General features: G+C 52.1%; 10 protein-coding genes across 10 annotated transcripts; 5 read left to right on the forward strand and 5 right to left on the reverse strand.

The window, feature by feature from the left end:
• Positions 1 to 42: 42 nt before the first annotated feature.
• MRET_0793 (oxysterol-binding protein 1) lies at positions 43 to 3,465 on the reverse strand (the record flags this gene model as incomplete). Its single annotated transcript, XM_027627420.1, has 1 exon — positions 43 to 3,465. One exon carries the CDS (start codon positions 3,463 to 3,465, stop codon positions 43 to 45), a length of 3,423 nt encoding a protein of 1,140 aa, XP_027482896.1.
• A 113-nt stretch (positions 3,466 to 3,578) lies between these two features.
• On the reverse strand, positions 3,579 to 4,368 carry MRET_0794 (DASH complex subunit Duo1; the record flags this gene model as incomplete). Its single annotated transcript, XM_027627421.1, has 2 exons — positions 3,579 to 4,028; positions 4,054 to 4,368. 2 exons carry the CDS (start codon positions 4,366 to 4,368, stop codon positions 3,579 to 3,581), a joined length of 765 nt encoding a protein of 254 aa, XP_027482511.1.
• A 118-nt stretch (positions 4,369 to 4,486) lies between these two features.
• On the forward strand, positions 4,487 to 5,965 carry MRET_0795 (golgi pH regulator; the record flags this gene model as incomplete). The annotated part of the gene is made up of 1 exon (XM_027627422.1): positions 4,487 to 5,965. One exon carries the CDS (start codon positions 4,487 to 4,489, stop codon positions 5,963 to 5,965), a length of 1,479 nt encoding a protein of 492 aa, XP_027482510.1.
• A 192-nt stretch (positions 5,966 to 6,157) lies between these two features.
• Positions 6,158 to 8,623, forward strand: MRET_0796 (protein EFR3; the record flags this gene model as incomplete). Its single annotated transcript, XM_027627423.1, has 1 exon — positions 6,158 to 8,623. One exon carries the CDS (start codon positions 6,158 to 6,160, stop codon positions 8,621 to 8,623), a length of 2,466 nt encoding a protein of 821 aa, XP_027482513.1.
• Positions 8,624 to 8,757: 134 nt separating this feature from the next.
• On the forward strand, positions 8,758 to 9,504 carry MRET_0797 (serine hydrolase (FSH1); the record flags this gene model as incomplete). Its single annotated transcript, XM_027627424.1, has 1 exon — positions 8,758 to 9,504. The coding sequence occupies one exon, from the start codon at positions 8,758 to 8,760 to the stop codon at positions 9,502 to 9,504; it is 747 nt and encodes a 248-aa protein (XP_027482892.1).
• Positions 9,505 to 9,528: 24 nt separating this feature from the next.
• MRET_0798 (UV excision repair protein RAD23) lies at positions 9,529 to 10,659 on the reverse strand (the record flags this gene model as incomplete). Its single annotated transcript, XM_027627425.1, has 1 exon — positions 9,529 to 10,659. One exon carries the CDS (start codon positions 10,657 to 10,659, stop codon positions 9,529 to 9,531), a length of 1,131 nt encoding a protein of 376 aa, XP_027482519.1.
• A 138-nt stretch (positions 10,660 to 10,797) lies between these two features.
• MRET_0799 (homeobox domain protein) lies at positions 10,798 to 12,607 on the reverse strand (the record flags this gene model as incomplete). Its single annotated transcript, XM_027627426.1, has 2 exons — positions 10,798 to 10,813; positions 10,842 to 12,607. 2 exons carry the CDS (start codon positions 12,605 to 12,607, stop codon positions 10,798 to 10,800), a joined length of 1,782 nt encoding a protein of 593 aa, XP_027482518.1.
• A 219-nt stretch (positions 12,608 to 12,826) lies between these two features.
• On the forward strand, positions 12,827 to 14,149 carry MRET_0800 (carbamoyl-phosphate synthase small subunit; the record flags this gene model as incomplete). Its single annotated transcript, XM_027627427.1, has 1 exon — positions 12,827 to 14,149. One exon carries the CDS (start codon positions 12,827 to 12,829, stop codon positions 14,147 to 14,149), a length of 1,323 nt encoding a protein of 440 aa, XP_027482739.1.
• A 23-nt stretch (positions 14,150 to 14,172) lies between these two features.
• On the reverse strand, positions 14,173 to 14,731 carry MRET_0801 (uncharacterized protein; the record flags this gene model as incomplete). Its single annotated transcript, XM_027627428.1, has 4 exons — positions 14,173 to 14,340; positions 14,374 to 14,621; positions 14,646 to 14,686; positions 14,718 to 14,731. The coding sequence occupies 4 exons, from the start codon at positions 14,729 to 14,731 to the stop codon at positions 14,173 to 14,175; spliced, it is 471 nt and encodes a 156-aa protein (XP_027482738.1).
• A 73-nt stretch (positions 14,732 to 14,804) lies between these two features.
• Positions 14,805 to 15,380, forward strand: MRET_0802 (U4/U6.U5 tri-snRNP component SNU23; the record flags this gene model as incomplete). Its single annotated transcript, XM_027627429.1, has 1 exon — positions 14,805 to 15,380. One exon carries the CDS (start codon positions 14,805 to 14,807, stop codon positions 15,378 to 15,380), a length of 576 nt encoding a protein of 191 aa, XP_027482741.1.
• Positions 15,381 to 15,385: the final 5 nt, after the last annotated feature.

Genomic DNA, 15,385 nt, shown 5'->3' on the forward strand with positions numbered 1-15,385 from the left:
TCTCCAAAAAATCGGGGGCACATCGGGCCAAGGTCTATGGTGCTACTTTTCTTCGCTCTTGCCCTCCAGGTCGCCGAAAATGTGATCCGTGTCCCAGTCGGCATCCTGGTTTTGGACATGCTTTGTACCGATTTTTGAACGCTCAATCCAGTAATCCATAGTCTCAAGACCTTCTTCATCGGCGGACATGTGGGGCTTCCAGAATGCCTCTTTCGTGTCTGGATCTGTGGTCTTGCTGAACCAGCGCGGCTTGTGCGGCGGGAGCTTGCCTTCTTCACGCATGCGGCGCTTACTGCGCTGCAGTTCTTCTAGCTGCACCTTAAGTTGGTCCGCCTGATCAAACTTGCCGTTCTCAAAGGCAGTCAGATCAGGACGACGACGGCAATCGGTGGGAGGGAGCCACTCCATCAGACCCTCTGGACGTGAGTTGAGCGTCACTGCAAATGGTGTGAGATTGAATGGCATAGGGACCTTTGGGCTGTTGCGCCAAAGAAGCAAGTACTTGGACTCAGATACGACGCCGTCGGTTGGATTCGTGCATACGTCCTTCTCATCAGGGTTTAAATCACTCGGCTCACCACCGCTGCTGCGTTTCGCGATGAGTTGCGAGTTCCATCGTCCAGTAATCAACCACACCTTGTTGCCATGAGCGTCCAAAACTTCACCCCGAATCTCAAACGCATTTGTGCTGCGCCAGCCCCGAGGCTTGAAAGTCAGTTTGCACACATCGCCCGTCACATGGTTGACGACAGTCATATCGCCATAATGATCAATGGTCGGTGACCCCGTAATAAATCCGCTGACAGACGTAGTCACCTTGTTCCATGAGTAGTGCTCCATCAACAGTGATTCGTTCTCTGCAGCATGCGGCAACGTGTTGCGTTTCGACTCGGGCGCCCATTCTGGCTTGATTTTCAGTTTGGCATGCGCCACACCTGTAGGGCGAATCTCAAACGTGCGGCCCAAGAACTTCGACTTGGCATCAACGCAACCCATATATTCCCAACCTGGTGACTCGCAGAAGCATGCAGAAATCGGAGGATGATGACTCACTTGCTCACTGATGTAGCGATATCCGCGGTCTGGGCGAACGTATTCGAACGTCTCACCCAGCATTGGGTTAAATGGCTTGGCAATGCGTCCGATCGTTGAGCTGTAGTTCGACATGGCAAAGGCTGCGACGAACATAATACGACGCGTCGAATCACTCTGCAAAGCTGCGGCGTCGAGGCACTCAGAGAACTCCAAGTCTTCAGACATGCGCTGCAGCATCGACGTTGGCTCATTGAAGGCCACGGGGAACGAAATTTTGGTCAAGTCCTTACCAATATTGTTCTTCAAAATGGACCAGAGCGAAATAGATGGACGCTCATCGTTTCGTACCGGAAGGCGGTCGCGCAGGTGGTTATACGGTTCGTACTCAGGCAAAGCATAGAGACGCTTGGCACCTGGTGTAACCTCCGGCGCATGTTCAGGCTTCTGCTCACTGTCCTGCTTTTTTTCTTTGTCCTGGTGCTCTTGTGGGACGTCAGTTCCCGACGTGGGAGCTTGAGACTTTTCCCCTGATGGATGGGCCTCTCGGTTAGACGCGTGATCCGATTCAACAGAATCGAAAAACTCTTCGTCGTCATCCAAACTCGAAGCGTTCGTATTTTGCTTCTCAGGGGCGCGTGAAAATACGCTTGAGGCTGCGCCTAGAGCTGCACCAGCGGCGGCGCTGACTGCATTCGACGCCTTACTTCCACTCTCAGCATGGGTCGACGCTGGTTCCTCCGACACTGTTTGTGATTGCGATGTCTGGCGCATTCCTTGGCGCATCTGAGAATTTTCCGATACCAATTCATGCAAATGGGACTCCAGCTCATTGTGCTGACGAGCGAGCACGGTCACTTGCTCTTCCCACAAAAGCCGCGTCCGCTCGAGCCGTTCAACCTCCTCACGCAAGAAAGTTTCACGCTCTAGCGCCATTTTGACATACTGTTGCCAGAGCTGCGATTGGTAATCCAATGACCGACGAAGAGCTAGGGCTACACTTGACTTGGAGAAGGCCGGCTCTGTAGTAGAGGCCGTCTGTGGACCTTGTTGTCCAGGCGGCATTACAACACCTTGGCTGGGCACGCTCAACTCTTCTTCCAGCTGAGAGAGAAGACGAGTCGACACGTCAAAGCTTACTGTCATGTGGTTGTTGAGCTTGGCGTAACTCCGTGCGTGTGGAATGTGGTGCAAACCTTCGCCGGATTCATCCACACTGCCCGTTTCAGTTGCAGCATCGTCCATCAAGTCAGCTGGTACTTCAGGCAACGTCACATTTTGAGGCACTGAATCAGCTTCAGCGGTAGCTGGTGTTTCCAATGCTGGTTGCGCTGCATCAGCCGTGGCCGTTCCCTGCGCAGTGAGGCGTTGGGCCTTATCGAGAATCTGTATCCACCGCATGCACTCTGATGAATCCCTGCTTCGCAGGTACCAACGCGTCGAATCCTTGCTCGAGCTGTTCACAATTTCAAAGCGATTACGGTCGTGGCGGTCCGGTACAATGGTGATTTGGTTCAAGATAATGGAACCACGCGCCTGCTTACCTTCGTCGTCGGGCGTGCGATAGTAAGAGAGTACACCATCAGACAAGACAAACCAGCGCATTTTGAAGCCGTGCATATAATTCGTCCATTTGTCCAAAAAGCCGCGGTAAGATGGAGGCTGATGCGAGTCGATCAAGCTGGCAGCTTCTGCGTGTGCCAACTGACGTAGAAACGCTTGCATCGTCTTGTCAGTTGTCATGTCATTAGCACTGCGACCGTAAGAATCCTTGACGTATGGGTCGAACCCCTTGCCAACACAAGCCTTAATTAGGTCCTTAGACTTGTATTTTACAGCAGCTTGCAAGACATTCAAACTGGACTTGGTACTCATGACTTCCAAGTGCATCGGCCTGATCTGCGGAGAAGAGACCGTCTCCAGCAAAGCTTGTTCTTCAGGACTGCCCGCGCCGCTCGAAGCTGCCTTGGCCTCGTACGCTTCTAGCTGACAAAGCACCTTGTGACGCAGTTCTGAGCTATGATGTTCGAAAAGCTCAGCCATTTCGATGGACTTGACGAGTTGGATCGGCGACTTGCCCTCCTTGTTCAGGATCGTTTCATTTACATCAGGCTGTGCCATCAAGAAAGATGCCACATCCAAGCGGTTCGTCTCTACTGCGAGATGGAGGGGCGTATTTCCCGTATCAGCTGCTTGAGCATTCGCATTTAATTGCCGGCTATGCATGATATCCTCAATCACGGATGGATCTGCACACAATACAGCCAAGTGCAGGGGAGACTCCAGCTGAATCAACGGGTGCGTCAGGTCCAATCGACACAGGATCGATTGGATACTTTGCGTGTCATTTTTCCTGAAAGAGTCCAGCAGCTGAAGAGATGACAAGGGCGAAGCGCCTGTGCTCTGTTCGATACCACTTGCCGCCGCCGACATGGTGGACACTTGAATGCAAGGTGTTAGAGCTTATTTCCCCTGTGCACGGTCCCTGTGCGGGTAAATGCATCACGTGAACAATACCGGGGCACGATTGGCCTGCCCCTTCGCGACTATTTATGGGTGGCTGCACCTCGTACAGGGATTGAGGAAGCAAATCGAGCGCGAGGCTGTGTATTCGAAGAAGCATCTGTCGTAGAACGTGTCATAGACGAATGTGGGGGTGCGCGTCCACGTGTCGAGGCTCGTGACGACGGAGGCGCTCGGCCCCGGGCGGGCCGCGTTGTGGACGATCCACGCGATATACTCGGGGGGCGTGTCGATCCTCCTCGCTGGCTCTTGCGGTTTGTTGAAGTAGTCATAGAAGCAGTTGCAGCGGACGCTGCAGCTGCCGCGTGCATTTGTGCTTCACGTTGCCGTAATTCTCGTTCGCGCTGTGCTTCTTGTGTAGCACCATGCCACGACGTATCATTCATCAGGGCACGCCGGCGCTGTGCCTGCGTCAGGATATGTAAGTAGACATTTAATAGTGCATCTGTCTCTTTGATTTTCTGGGAGAATATCTAGACGTGAGTCTGACACACGTACGTTCATTTCTTCCAAGCTGCTGGAAAGCGTCTTTTCGTATGCTTCAAATACTTCATTTAATTGGCGTAATATATGAAGCTGGGCCTGTACTTGTTCAGGTGTTTCACACTCCTCTGCTGATCTTGTTACCGACTCTGACAAATGTCGCAAGCTAGGTGCTGGGTCACTGCCACTACCAAGGAGAGCGCTCCCTAGAAGTGAATCATCACCTTTATGTAATGAAGATATATTGGACGTCGTGTCTCCTAAGCTCATCTCCAACGTCGACTCGTCTGTCATCATGGGCCGAGCCGTAGGCGTCGACTCTGCCTCCATCACAGCCTCCGTCGCGTTCTCAACGCGTGTCCTCTCCGCGCTCAATTGTGACGATGTGCGTCACGTGACAGATATCCACTCGCTCCACTTCGTGAGCTGAGCGAGGTTCGCGACGGACATGACGGGTGGGGGAACGTTGGTATGGATCGTGTGTATTCGTGTGCTTCTTTTGGTCGGCGCATACCATGTGCTACCATGGCTAGTCGGGGAAGCAAAATACGTGTCTTTGGAGACGGAAACAACGCGCTCTGTGGAGTCCATGACCCTACCCAACGTGGCCCATGCACGCTCACGAACCGGTTCCGGAGTAGAGCGTGTCATGCGTATGTTTGAATCATGGATGCCCAAATCGCTATCATCTGCCTCTATTCTTTTTTGTATTTCAGCTGAAGAAAGTCTTACTATCGTTTGTTTAGCGGTATTGGAGCGTATGCAAGCTGATGTGCCATGGCTTCTGTTCCACTGGCACATGTCCCTACCGATTGTCATTCTCCTTATCATTTTCGTACTTCCTCTGTGCGCATGCATCTTGCTCAGCTTTGGAAGTGGTCGTCGACAGTGGTCTCGTGTTCGAGGTATGCTAAGCGCCTCTTTATTCCTGGGTTGGTGTTTTTTATTTCTGCGTGTCCCATTACCCAAGGCCGAGTCTACTTTGTCCTTCTTTCAGGCTATGCTGTCACGCACGGCTGTCTTGGGCGTCTCCCTTATTGCAGCTTTGTCAGGCAGTGTGGCGGCAGGTGCCATCTGCGACTCGTACGAAATGATGATTCGACGGCGCCAAAGAAACAGTGAGACTGATCTAAAATCCATGCGGTCTGCTTTTCAGCAATCATTCAAAGATATTCAAGAGCGTCGTGCAATGGTGGCTGAAGTGGAAAGTGAACGTGAGACCTCCCCAACCCGGGGAGACTGGATGCGTTTTCTGGGCTGGGGTAGCAAGGATCGGCAACTCTCCTCATTAAACACCGAAATCGCTGGGCTTGTCACAATGGCTCATGCTCTACGAAAAGATATACAATTTTACGAAGAGAAAGAACGGCGCATGCGTTACGCAAAAACATGGATCGGATATGCTTGGATCGTTAGCGGATATATCTTTTCCATGTACTGTGCCATGCGCTTAGTGCAATGTGTCTTGAACCTGCTCATCTTTGGCTATAACTCGATTTCTACACGCGATCTGGTTTCAACAAGTGTCGCACACCTACTGCGGTTAATGGGATGGCGAGTGGATGTCTCGCAGTGGTCGCCTTCCATCAGCGTGTTGCTGCTAGGCAGCCTGATTGTTATGCGCACACGTGTAATTCTCGGATCCCTCTCCGCTTTCATTCAATATGTGTCTACGGGTATTAGCACACAGATTCTCGTGCTCTTTACAGCGCAAGTTCTCTGTATTTACGTCCTGGCTGCCCTCATCCAGTTGCATGCAGGCGTGAGCCTTGGCTCCACAGGTGAGCCAAGCCGCCTGCTCGCCGCACTACCTGACTTTCAGCGTGTATTTGGACGCATCTTTGATATCATATTCCTGGGGTCGGCTGTGCTCGTGGCTGCATATCGCTGGTTTGTATCGCAGTCAGATGCGTCCCTTCAACTGTAACTTGTAAATAGCACGCCTTTCTTGGCAAATGCACGTGGCTGATAAGCGGTCCGATTTGCCACGTGAGTGCTAAGGGTGCCTCATGTTGCATACGGCGAGCGAGTGTGCCGATTGCTCATAAGGTTGGTCCGCGGGGATCCATTGCGACGGCTCGACCAACCAAGCGTTAGTATCTCGGCCAGCTGGTGTCCCATGTTGTGTATTCGGAAAGAAAACCATAAGAAACTTGTGGACGCATGCTACCCTGATAAAAAGGCCTTGGCCAACGCTGCGCCCGAGTTCCGACCCAAAAGCAATGAGCTGGGCCGGCTCGTGTACTACGCTCAGAGCAAGCCACCTAAGCTGTCAAAGCTCGGTCGCTACCTGATTGCTCGCGCTGCTACTGAATCTCGAGCGTCATCCAGGTCTAGCTCTACCAAGACTAAGGCCTTGTTCATGATCACTCTCGGCATTCTTCAAGAGCTCTTGGCTTCTTGTAAAACCGGTCATGCGTATTTGGCGTCGGCCTTTCAAAACGTGCTGATCTATGCGCTTTCAGTGGCAGCGCCTCGTGGTGCCGACCCATCCACATGGGATTTGGACATATGCCAGCGTGTGGCTGTCTCCTATGCTTTGTACGTTCAAAGTATGCCGGCCAGCGAGGTTGATACCGATGAAGGGATGACCCATGCCGTGTTCCAAGTTCTTTCCGAAATGCAGCGCCTAGGACAAGGTAAGGTAACAGAGCAGTCCCGTCTTGTATGGATGTCTGGCGTGGCTGGCCTCACGCATTCGCCTGTTCTTACCACATCTGCATTTCCGCGTTTCCTGTCTCTCGTTCTTCCTAACCTCCTCGACATTGTCAGTCCATTACATGTGCCACTTGATAAGACGGCAGCCCTGTCCGAGGAGGTTGACGCCGACACACCGTCGCTTCAAAACGCACCATCGAACGCGGTGCCTGAGTACACGACTCGCGCCGCACTCAAGCTGATTTGGAACATGTTGCATCGCTCTGACGCAACGCAACTTCGCATATTTGTCATCAATACTCTGGCTTATCTGGATGGTGAGTGTCAGCGTCCTTCATCTTGGGAAGACAATGAATGGTCGCTGTGGATCCTTGCTCTGCTTGTGCAGTGGTCGCCCCCCACGTCGCGCTACATTGTCCCGCATACATTAGTTCAGTCACTTACAATGACGAAGAACGCCTCAAATTTGCGCAAGACGCGTCTTTTGCAGACTATGCATGTGATTCTCGAGAGAAGGACGGATATTGTGGGCCTGAATATGACAGATTTGCTGGATGGCCATGTGTACTTCCTCTTGTCACACGTGCAGGCGAATCCCTACGACTTGACGACAGTCCAGGCCACCATCGATGCCATCTGCCATCTGGCTAGCTACACAGTCTACTCAGATCAGCTGGATGACTTTGTCGAACAATTCACGCCCCACATGCTGCGTGTGCTTCAAGACTCCCACTTGTCCGACGATACAAAGACACACAGCGTGAATGCGCTTCTTGCCTGTATTCAAGCTCTTGTCCGGACGCATACACAATCGCACGTCCCGCTTCGTACATGGTCCTCGACTGAGGCACTCCTTTCGTCGCCCATCCCTGCCGTGCGTGTCTTATACCTTCATACACTGCATGTATACCTGCAGACGGAGGCTTGGCTTATCGAGCAGGGTATGGCGAAGCGTGAGCCTGTGAGCGAATGCATTAGTTTCCTGCATACGTTGGCATCCCACATGCATCGACTAGCCATGCAAGGTCTCTCTGACACAACCAAGAGCAGCACACCGACCGACTTCGCCTTGATGAATCATGTGGTCCACATGATTCTCCAGGTGGCGCCTACAGCCGGAGTCTTGGCATTTGTACCGCCGCTGTTGGCACTGGCGCAGGAAACAAGTGCCCCTGTCGTGTCGAATGCTGCTCTCGTGCATCATACGCTTACCTGCCGCTGGTTTGTCGGGGCCGTATTTGCCCAGATCAGCAATGTCTGGCAACAACAATCCATCCTTGATTATTTGCATGTGCATCATGAGCCTACGCTGAGAGATATGGCCCCTACGGCCCCGGACCTTTCTGATTCCTACGACCCGAGTCCCTTGGAGATACCTCATTTCGGATCAGGGCTCTATAGCGAGGCACCTGCGTATGCATGGGACACACCTTTTCTTATCGAAGCGCTCTCCTCCAATCTGGCCTTGCAGAAATTGGCTCATGTCAATGCAAAGTCCCTTCAATCATGGTTCCAGCGTCAATGGACGGCCTCAACCGGGGAAGTCGATGCTGCGACATCTGCACGACCAATATTTGTGCCTTCAACGACACCTCAGGACCTCTCACGCGCACCGTCCATGTCACCAACAGACGAAACTTCTATGGATGTTCGCACCCTACGCATGGCCCTTTCTCAGCCGTCCGCTGAGGATGGCAAGGTGTCAACGCTTTTGCGACAAGAATCTTGCAGGTCGCCGGTGCGAAGCCCGGCGTCATTGAGCTCTGCGCCTAGTACGCCCATGGCATCACGCCAAGGTAGCCACATGATGCCTATGAATGACGCCAGGGCTGGAGGTGTGTCTGCCGTTTTGGATCGTTATACGTCCGGTAGGACAAAGCGCATCCCTACATTCCAGCCATCGCCCACCATGCCTCCTGTTACATGAGAGGTTCTTCCTTCCATCTCTAGTCAACGCCGATGTTCACCCGCGGTGCTTGCTGCTTCATAGATATATCTCGTTAATTCCCCTCCACTTTTCTCCACATCAAGTCACGAAGCTCGACTGGACCCACCATCATCATGTCGGAGGGTAAGCTGCGAGTCCTTCTTTTGCACGGCTATGCCATGAATCAAACGTCATTTCGGCGTAGAATTGCTGCTCTGCAAAAGTCATGTAGGGATGTGGCTGAATTTGTGTTCGCCAACGGCCCACACCATGTCCCCACATTGCCCAGTGAATCGAATCCTGATCCACTACCACCAAACCCCGACGACCCTCCTGAAAAACAGGCGCGGGCCTGGTTTATGTCGCGCGAAGGTAAATATATTGGCTGGGGTGTTACGGCAGCATATTTGACCGAGTTTATTCGTGAACATGGTCCGTTTGATGGGGTCATTGGTTTTTCACAAGGCGCATGTCTCTCTGGCATTTTGACAGCTGCAGCAGAACATCCAGATCGTATCCCTGAAGTTTCTGAGCCTATTCTCACGCAGCCGTTTCGATTTGCCATTTCTATTTCCGGTTTCAGAGCAGCTGATCCTAAGTTCGATCCATTGTACAGCGAACCCATCCAGACGCCCGTATTGATGATTCACGGCGAGAATGACTCTATCGTAACGAACCAACGTGCACAAACGCTCATAGATCGTTGCCACAATCTACGTGTGCTGCGTCATCCTGGTGAGCACTATGTTCCTACATCCGCCCCATGGAGACGATTCATTCATGATCTCCTTGTCTCTTTCGTTCAAAACGACCATGATGCGTGGCGTGCAATGCCGTCACCCTTAGACGAGGAGAATGCGCATGCATCCAACAAACTCTGAGCATACCTACAATCCAGCACTACATTAGTCTTCAAAGTCTTGTGGGTTCTCAAAGTAGTACTGCACCGCCATTTCGAGGTTGCGGCCACACATAAAGTAGCTCTCGATCGCTTTCCGTTCGGGGATCCCCATGGAGATGATTTGCTCGACTTGTGTGCGGTCCTCATCGGTAAGCTGCTGCAGGGTCGGCACCTCAAAGGATTCCTCACCTTCCAGACCCTCGCCCGATAGCATACGGAGCACTCCCTCAGGGTCCGCACTCATGGCTTGCGCGAGTTGTGGGTTACTTTGGACCAATGCCTGGACAAGTGGCTGTAAAGCAGCTGGGTTTTGTTCGATTAGAGTACGCAGCTGTGACAGGACTTGCGGGTTACCCAGGTCAAGTACTTGTCGACCGTCCTCATCCTCTTCACCAATCAGGTCTTCTTGAGGTGCATTTTGTGGTCCTGCCTGCATGGCAGCAGCTTGCTCGAACAAGTTACCCGAGCGCGGTGCCGGGGCCGGAGCAGAAGCTGACGCAGGTGTAGGCGAAGGAGTACCGGGCGTTGCGGGTACAGCAGTTGTCGTAGCTGGAGGAGGCGCTGTCTCCTCGGGAAGACCATTCATAAGGTACTCTACTGCACGGTCAGGGTTATTGAAACTCATGCGCATCGCACGCTGCACGTCATGCTTGGGGAAACCCATTTCCATAATGCTGTTGACAGCGGTCTCGAGCTCAGAGCCGGAAAGGAATGAACCTGTTTGCAAAGTTCCAGAAGAAGGAGCAGGCGTAGATGGTGGCTCTGACGATGATGGTGCGACAACGTTGTCAGGTGCCGTGGTGGCTGTGGATGTAGCAGCAGGCTCAGATGGTTGGGGAGCATCATCGCTGGGCTTGGATGGCGTAGCGACGGGAGCAGCAGGCGTACTTGACGTCTCTACCTTTTTGGCTTTGGGCTTGGACACCATAACAACCAGGAAATCTTTTTCTTTGATCTCATACTCGCCCACGGTTTTTTCATCACTGAGAATCTTGCCAGCGTAGATAAGCTTTTGGTGTTCTGCTTGATGACCTTTAGAGGCCTGGATGTTTTGTTTTACAGTAGCAACAGTATCAGATGCTTCTACATCGATATGGAAACTCCCTCCTGTGAGCGACTTGACCAACAGCTTCATGGTTGTCGTCAATGCCCTGCCGCTTTTGAGGAAGAGATTAGAAGCGGTCTTCGATGCAATCACTGCTTATGTAATAAAACCGTGAAGGGGTAGTGCGACGGAGGGATGCATATACTACAGAACGAGGACAGGGAAATCTCAAACTTGGGCAACTCTTAAAGGTCAGCTTCCATGATACATACCTGTGACCCGCCTCCAGAAGCATGAAAAATACAATTAGATGAAGCATAGCCATATAGCCGACGTAGACCCAGCGCAAATATGAGTTGGCTAAAATGCCACTAGCGAGCATATGAATCAGACGGTCCACCGGACCGAGGGAGGCAATCGCGCGAGTATGCTCTCTGTCACGAAATGCCTCAAATGGATGAATAGATGCTTCGTATCTGACGCGATACGCTTCCTCTGCCTCCATGGGCTTTGTGGGAGAGTGGGGCGCGTCTAAAGCCTGATGGCGTCCGTAGCCTTGCAAGTATCGTACCTTCTCGTACATGCTGACATTATCTGCTTGTAAACGCTTGATTTCAGAGCGCAATTCTGTCATTGCATGATTTTGGGTGCGCAGAGAGTTTTCCAGCTCAGCATTCCGTGCACGGAATCGGTCGCGCTGACCCGTAACAATAGGTATGAGATCCTTCATATCAGACTGTAGGTGCCCCCCAGAGGATGCTACGCCTAACAGATCCTTCTCAAGATGTGTGTTCTTTGTCACGAGATCCGAGATACGCTGAGCTTGTTCTTCCATCTCCAGCTGCGTGGCAGCCGAACTTCGTTGCGCATCTGCCAACGTGGCACGCATCGTTGCAAGTTCGTCTTGCAAGCGGTGATTCCGCCGTACCAGTTGTGATTCAAGGGATGAAGAGTCACCTTCTTGTAAAGACTCCATCTCATCTCCTGCAAACTCAACCGCACGTAGAACGTCCAGCTCGCGCTTTATCTCTGCATAGTCTGAGCGCTGTACTAGTGCCTCTTGGATTTGGGCTTTTTCTTCCATAACGGCTTGCAGGCGTTGTGCAAGCAAGTCTCGTTCTTTACCGTTCTGAATACGTGCAGCGTCCCGCGCTTGCTCAAGCGAACGAATCTGTTGAGCATGTGCTTCAACCTGTTTTGTCATGTGTTCTTCCATGGCTCTGATCCTGGCAGCAGTAGCTTTGGCTTCACTCGCTTTTGTTTTGTCTACTTCTTCACGGAGTAGAACCATATTATGTTCGGCTTGCGCAGCGCGTTGGTTCGCACGTTGGAGATCGGACAAGAGACCTTCTATGTTCCGCGAGTCTTGGTCAGATGATTGAGGAGCGAGGAGCTGTTGTGTAAGTTGTTCGTGACTCGCACAGAGTTCGCGAAGATGTCCCCGTGCAGCGGCTAGTTCACGTTCCACACGCTCTGTTCGTTCAGAGGCACGTTGGGTCGCAGCCGCTACAGCCTTGGAAATCATCGCTTGTGTTTCAGAAGAGGCTTGAGCAGCCTGCTCACTCAATGCCACGGCCCGAGCCTCGGCCTGCGCAAGTTGCTGCTCTAAATCACGTCGTTCAGCAAAAAGTTGCGAGTAGTCAGATCTGAGTTGGAGATGCTCTTGAGCATGGGCAAGCTCTTCATGCAGCATCTCGAATTGCTGGGACGGATCGCGTAATTGGACGAGCCGGGCGTGCGCATCAAGTACAAGTGTCTCGGCCTGTTTAGCACGGGTCGTAAGTGCATCAATTTGGGATTGATACGACTTGAGTAGGGCACGAATACCCTCCAATTGTGTCTCAGGTTCCTGGCGCTTGAATTCACGAGTACGATCGGCGAGATTTTTCCGTGCAAGAAGTGCCTCTTTCTGGACGTCTGATATAGAGTTCGCGTACGCATGTAAGTCATCTAAAAATCCTTCAACACATATTTGCTTCCATGAATCTAACAAGGATGCCAGATTGTCATTTTGTGTGCCCTGTGCGGGACTGGCCATTTTTGGAAAAAAATGAGTGCGCGAATCCGACACTTTCATGGCCCATGGCAGATTCCTCCATAAGGCCGCGCGCACAAATCGAACTGTGTGGAAGTGAGTCAGCTGACTAATAGGAAAGAAGGAGCTGGTGGCCTTCGAAAAAACGGCCCCAGCTTTCTTTGCTCAGTTCATGTACGATTGCGAAACACGCGACGACTATATTGTAGTATCCGTGTTCAAATGCATTGCTTTTTAAGTCAGAAATCGCAAAATATGTATCGTTTTTCTCTTCATCGCCTCTCGTCGTTTCGTCGTCTAGCGCGTACGGTCACCACATGGTCTCCAGCGCCTGCTTCGCAGCCAGCATCGCTTAAGCTCAAGACTGGGGAAGCATTTGAGGGCCGCTCGTTCGGTGCTCCGCGCAGTGTATTTGGTGAGACTGTGTTCACGACAGCTATCACGTCGTACACAGATTCGCTCACAGACCCATCTTATACAGGCCAACTTCTTGCCTTCACTCAGCCACTTGTCGGAAATTACGGCGTGCCAGACAATACTCGAGCTGGCTCTTCTCGTCAGCATCCCAAAGATGTCGACATTGGTTGTTTCCTTGAATCAAATGGGATCAAGGTTTCGGGTGTGATTGTGAGTGAGTTGTGTGAACGTTTTTCCCATTTTGAAGCGTTCGAGTCTCTTGCCAGCTGGTGTGCTCGTCACAATGTGCCTGGTATCCAAGGTGTTGATACTCGTGCTTTGACAACAATCCTGCGGAACCAGGGATCCACACTAGGCGCTATCCTCGTGGGTGACGAGCATCAGCGCATCCCCGACCAGTCCGAGTTTGTCGATCCTATGGAAAGGAATCTTATCGCTGAAGTGTCGACCAAAGAACCGTATACGCTTCATCCAGTGAACGGTCCATCTTCAGCTCGTGCACACATTGCACTGATTGACTTTGGTTTAAAAGCCAACATTTTGCGCTGGCTCTTGCGTCACGACACAAGTGTGACAGTGCTGCCGTGGAACTATGATTTTTTTTCTGTGCGTGATCAATTTGATGGTCTTTTTCTAAGCAATGGACCTGGTAGTCCCAATTCGGTGGCTTCCATTATGCCTGGTATCCGTCGCACGATTGATGAATGGGACCGCCCCATCTTTGGTATCTGCATGGGTCACCAGGTGATTGGTGTAGCCGTGGGACTGCGTGCGTACCGTATGAAATTTGGCAACCGTGGCCACAACCAGCCCGTTTTGGCTCTTGGTCACGGCAACATGCGTGTTGATCCCGGTCGTGTTTACATAACGTCTCAGAACCATGGGTATGCGCTGGCGTACAATGAGACGGGTCCAGATGCATGGCCTCAAGACTGGCAGCCATGGTTTGTCAATGCAAATGACTGGAGTATTGAAGGCATTGTTCGCACAGGTGGTCTCGATAAGCATGCACCTGTGTGGGGTGTGCAGTTCCACCCTGAGCATGCAGGTGGCCCCGAGGATACCAACCCTCTGTTTGATGACTACGTGGAACAGGTTGTTCGGTATAAATTGAAGCGCGGTGCTTAATCGACCTCTGTGTACTGAAAATTTTAGCCAAACTTGGCCAGCAAGTCAGCCAGGTCATCCATGCCTTGCTGCTGTCCTTGTTGCACAGCTTCAAGCGTGCGCCATTGTGTGGTAAATTCTGGTAGAGATATGTCTTCGCACGTATAGTCCGCCAATGTCTCTCGCTTGGCCAAAAGTTCTGCTTGATAACTCTGCGAATGTGAGTGCCTGCACGCGGAACCTACATGAAACAAGTCCGAGACGTGAGTAAGTGCTTCTTGCGGGTTGAAACCAGCCGCGTTTTGGACAGAAGATGGCGTCATATACACGTCCACCTCATAGAGCATGTTCATCATTTTTGACGTGCTCTGCTCCATAGATGCGAGACCCTGTCGAAGGACGTCCATACAAGCTTCGACGTGTGCCTCGTTGTACGGTAGTTGCTCCAGGGCATCAATGGCGGGCAGAGTGTGTTCATAGGCCGATCGGAATTCTGCATGAGATGCCATACACGTACCATTTGCCAGCGTGTCTGCCTGGCTCACAAGCAGCAATACACTGCACCGTGTTACATCACGGTCATACGTACGGATTGACAGACATGGCTGAAAACAAAATCGATGTCTGTTGCTGTGGAGTATCACTAGCGGCGCGTCTCACTTCCAAGCCTGTACACATGCCCGAGACAGATTGGGACGTAGCCAACAGTGCAGGGGATGTTCGCACCAAGCGTGGACAAATGCCTTCTCAACGCCGGCGGAGAGAGCTTCCGAAGCCGACTCGAGCTATGCAGGCTCACCAGGATCTTGACCTCGAAAAGGACAGTGGCACCATACGCCTGGTGGAAAATGAAGATGGCCGTGGTGGGGGCCCGGGCTTTTACTGTGACGTATGCAAAAAGACTTGCAAGGACAGCGTCGGGTACCTGGATCATATCAATGGGCGCATGCACCTGCGCAGATTAGGGCAAACTACCCAGGCTGAGCGTGGGACGCTCCAAAGCGTGAAGGATCGCATTGCCTATATACGAGCTGAGCGTGCCTTAGGAGCAACGCCGGCCCAACGCTACGATTTTGATGCAAGACTTCGGCAGATTGCTGCGGACCAGCGCCGAGAACACGAGCAGCGTCGACGTGATCGGCAAGAAGAGCGCCTCCGCAAAAAGCCTCGATCAGATGAGGACGTTGTCGTGCAGGACGATGCAGATGTCATGGCTGCCATGGGCTTTGGCAGCTTTGGTTCTACACGCTAGCTTCT

This window comes from Malassezia restricta, chromosome I, assembly GCF_003290485.1.
Source record: "Malassezia restricta chromosome I, complete sequence".
NCBI lineage: Eukaryota > Fungi > Basidiomycota > Malasseziomycetes > Malasseziales > Malasseziaceae > Malassezia > Malassezia restricta.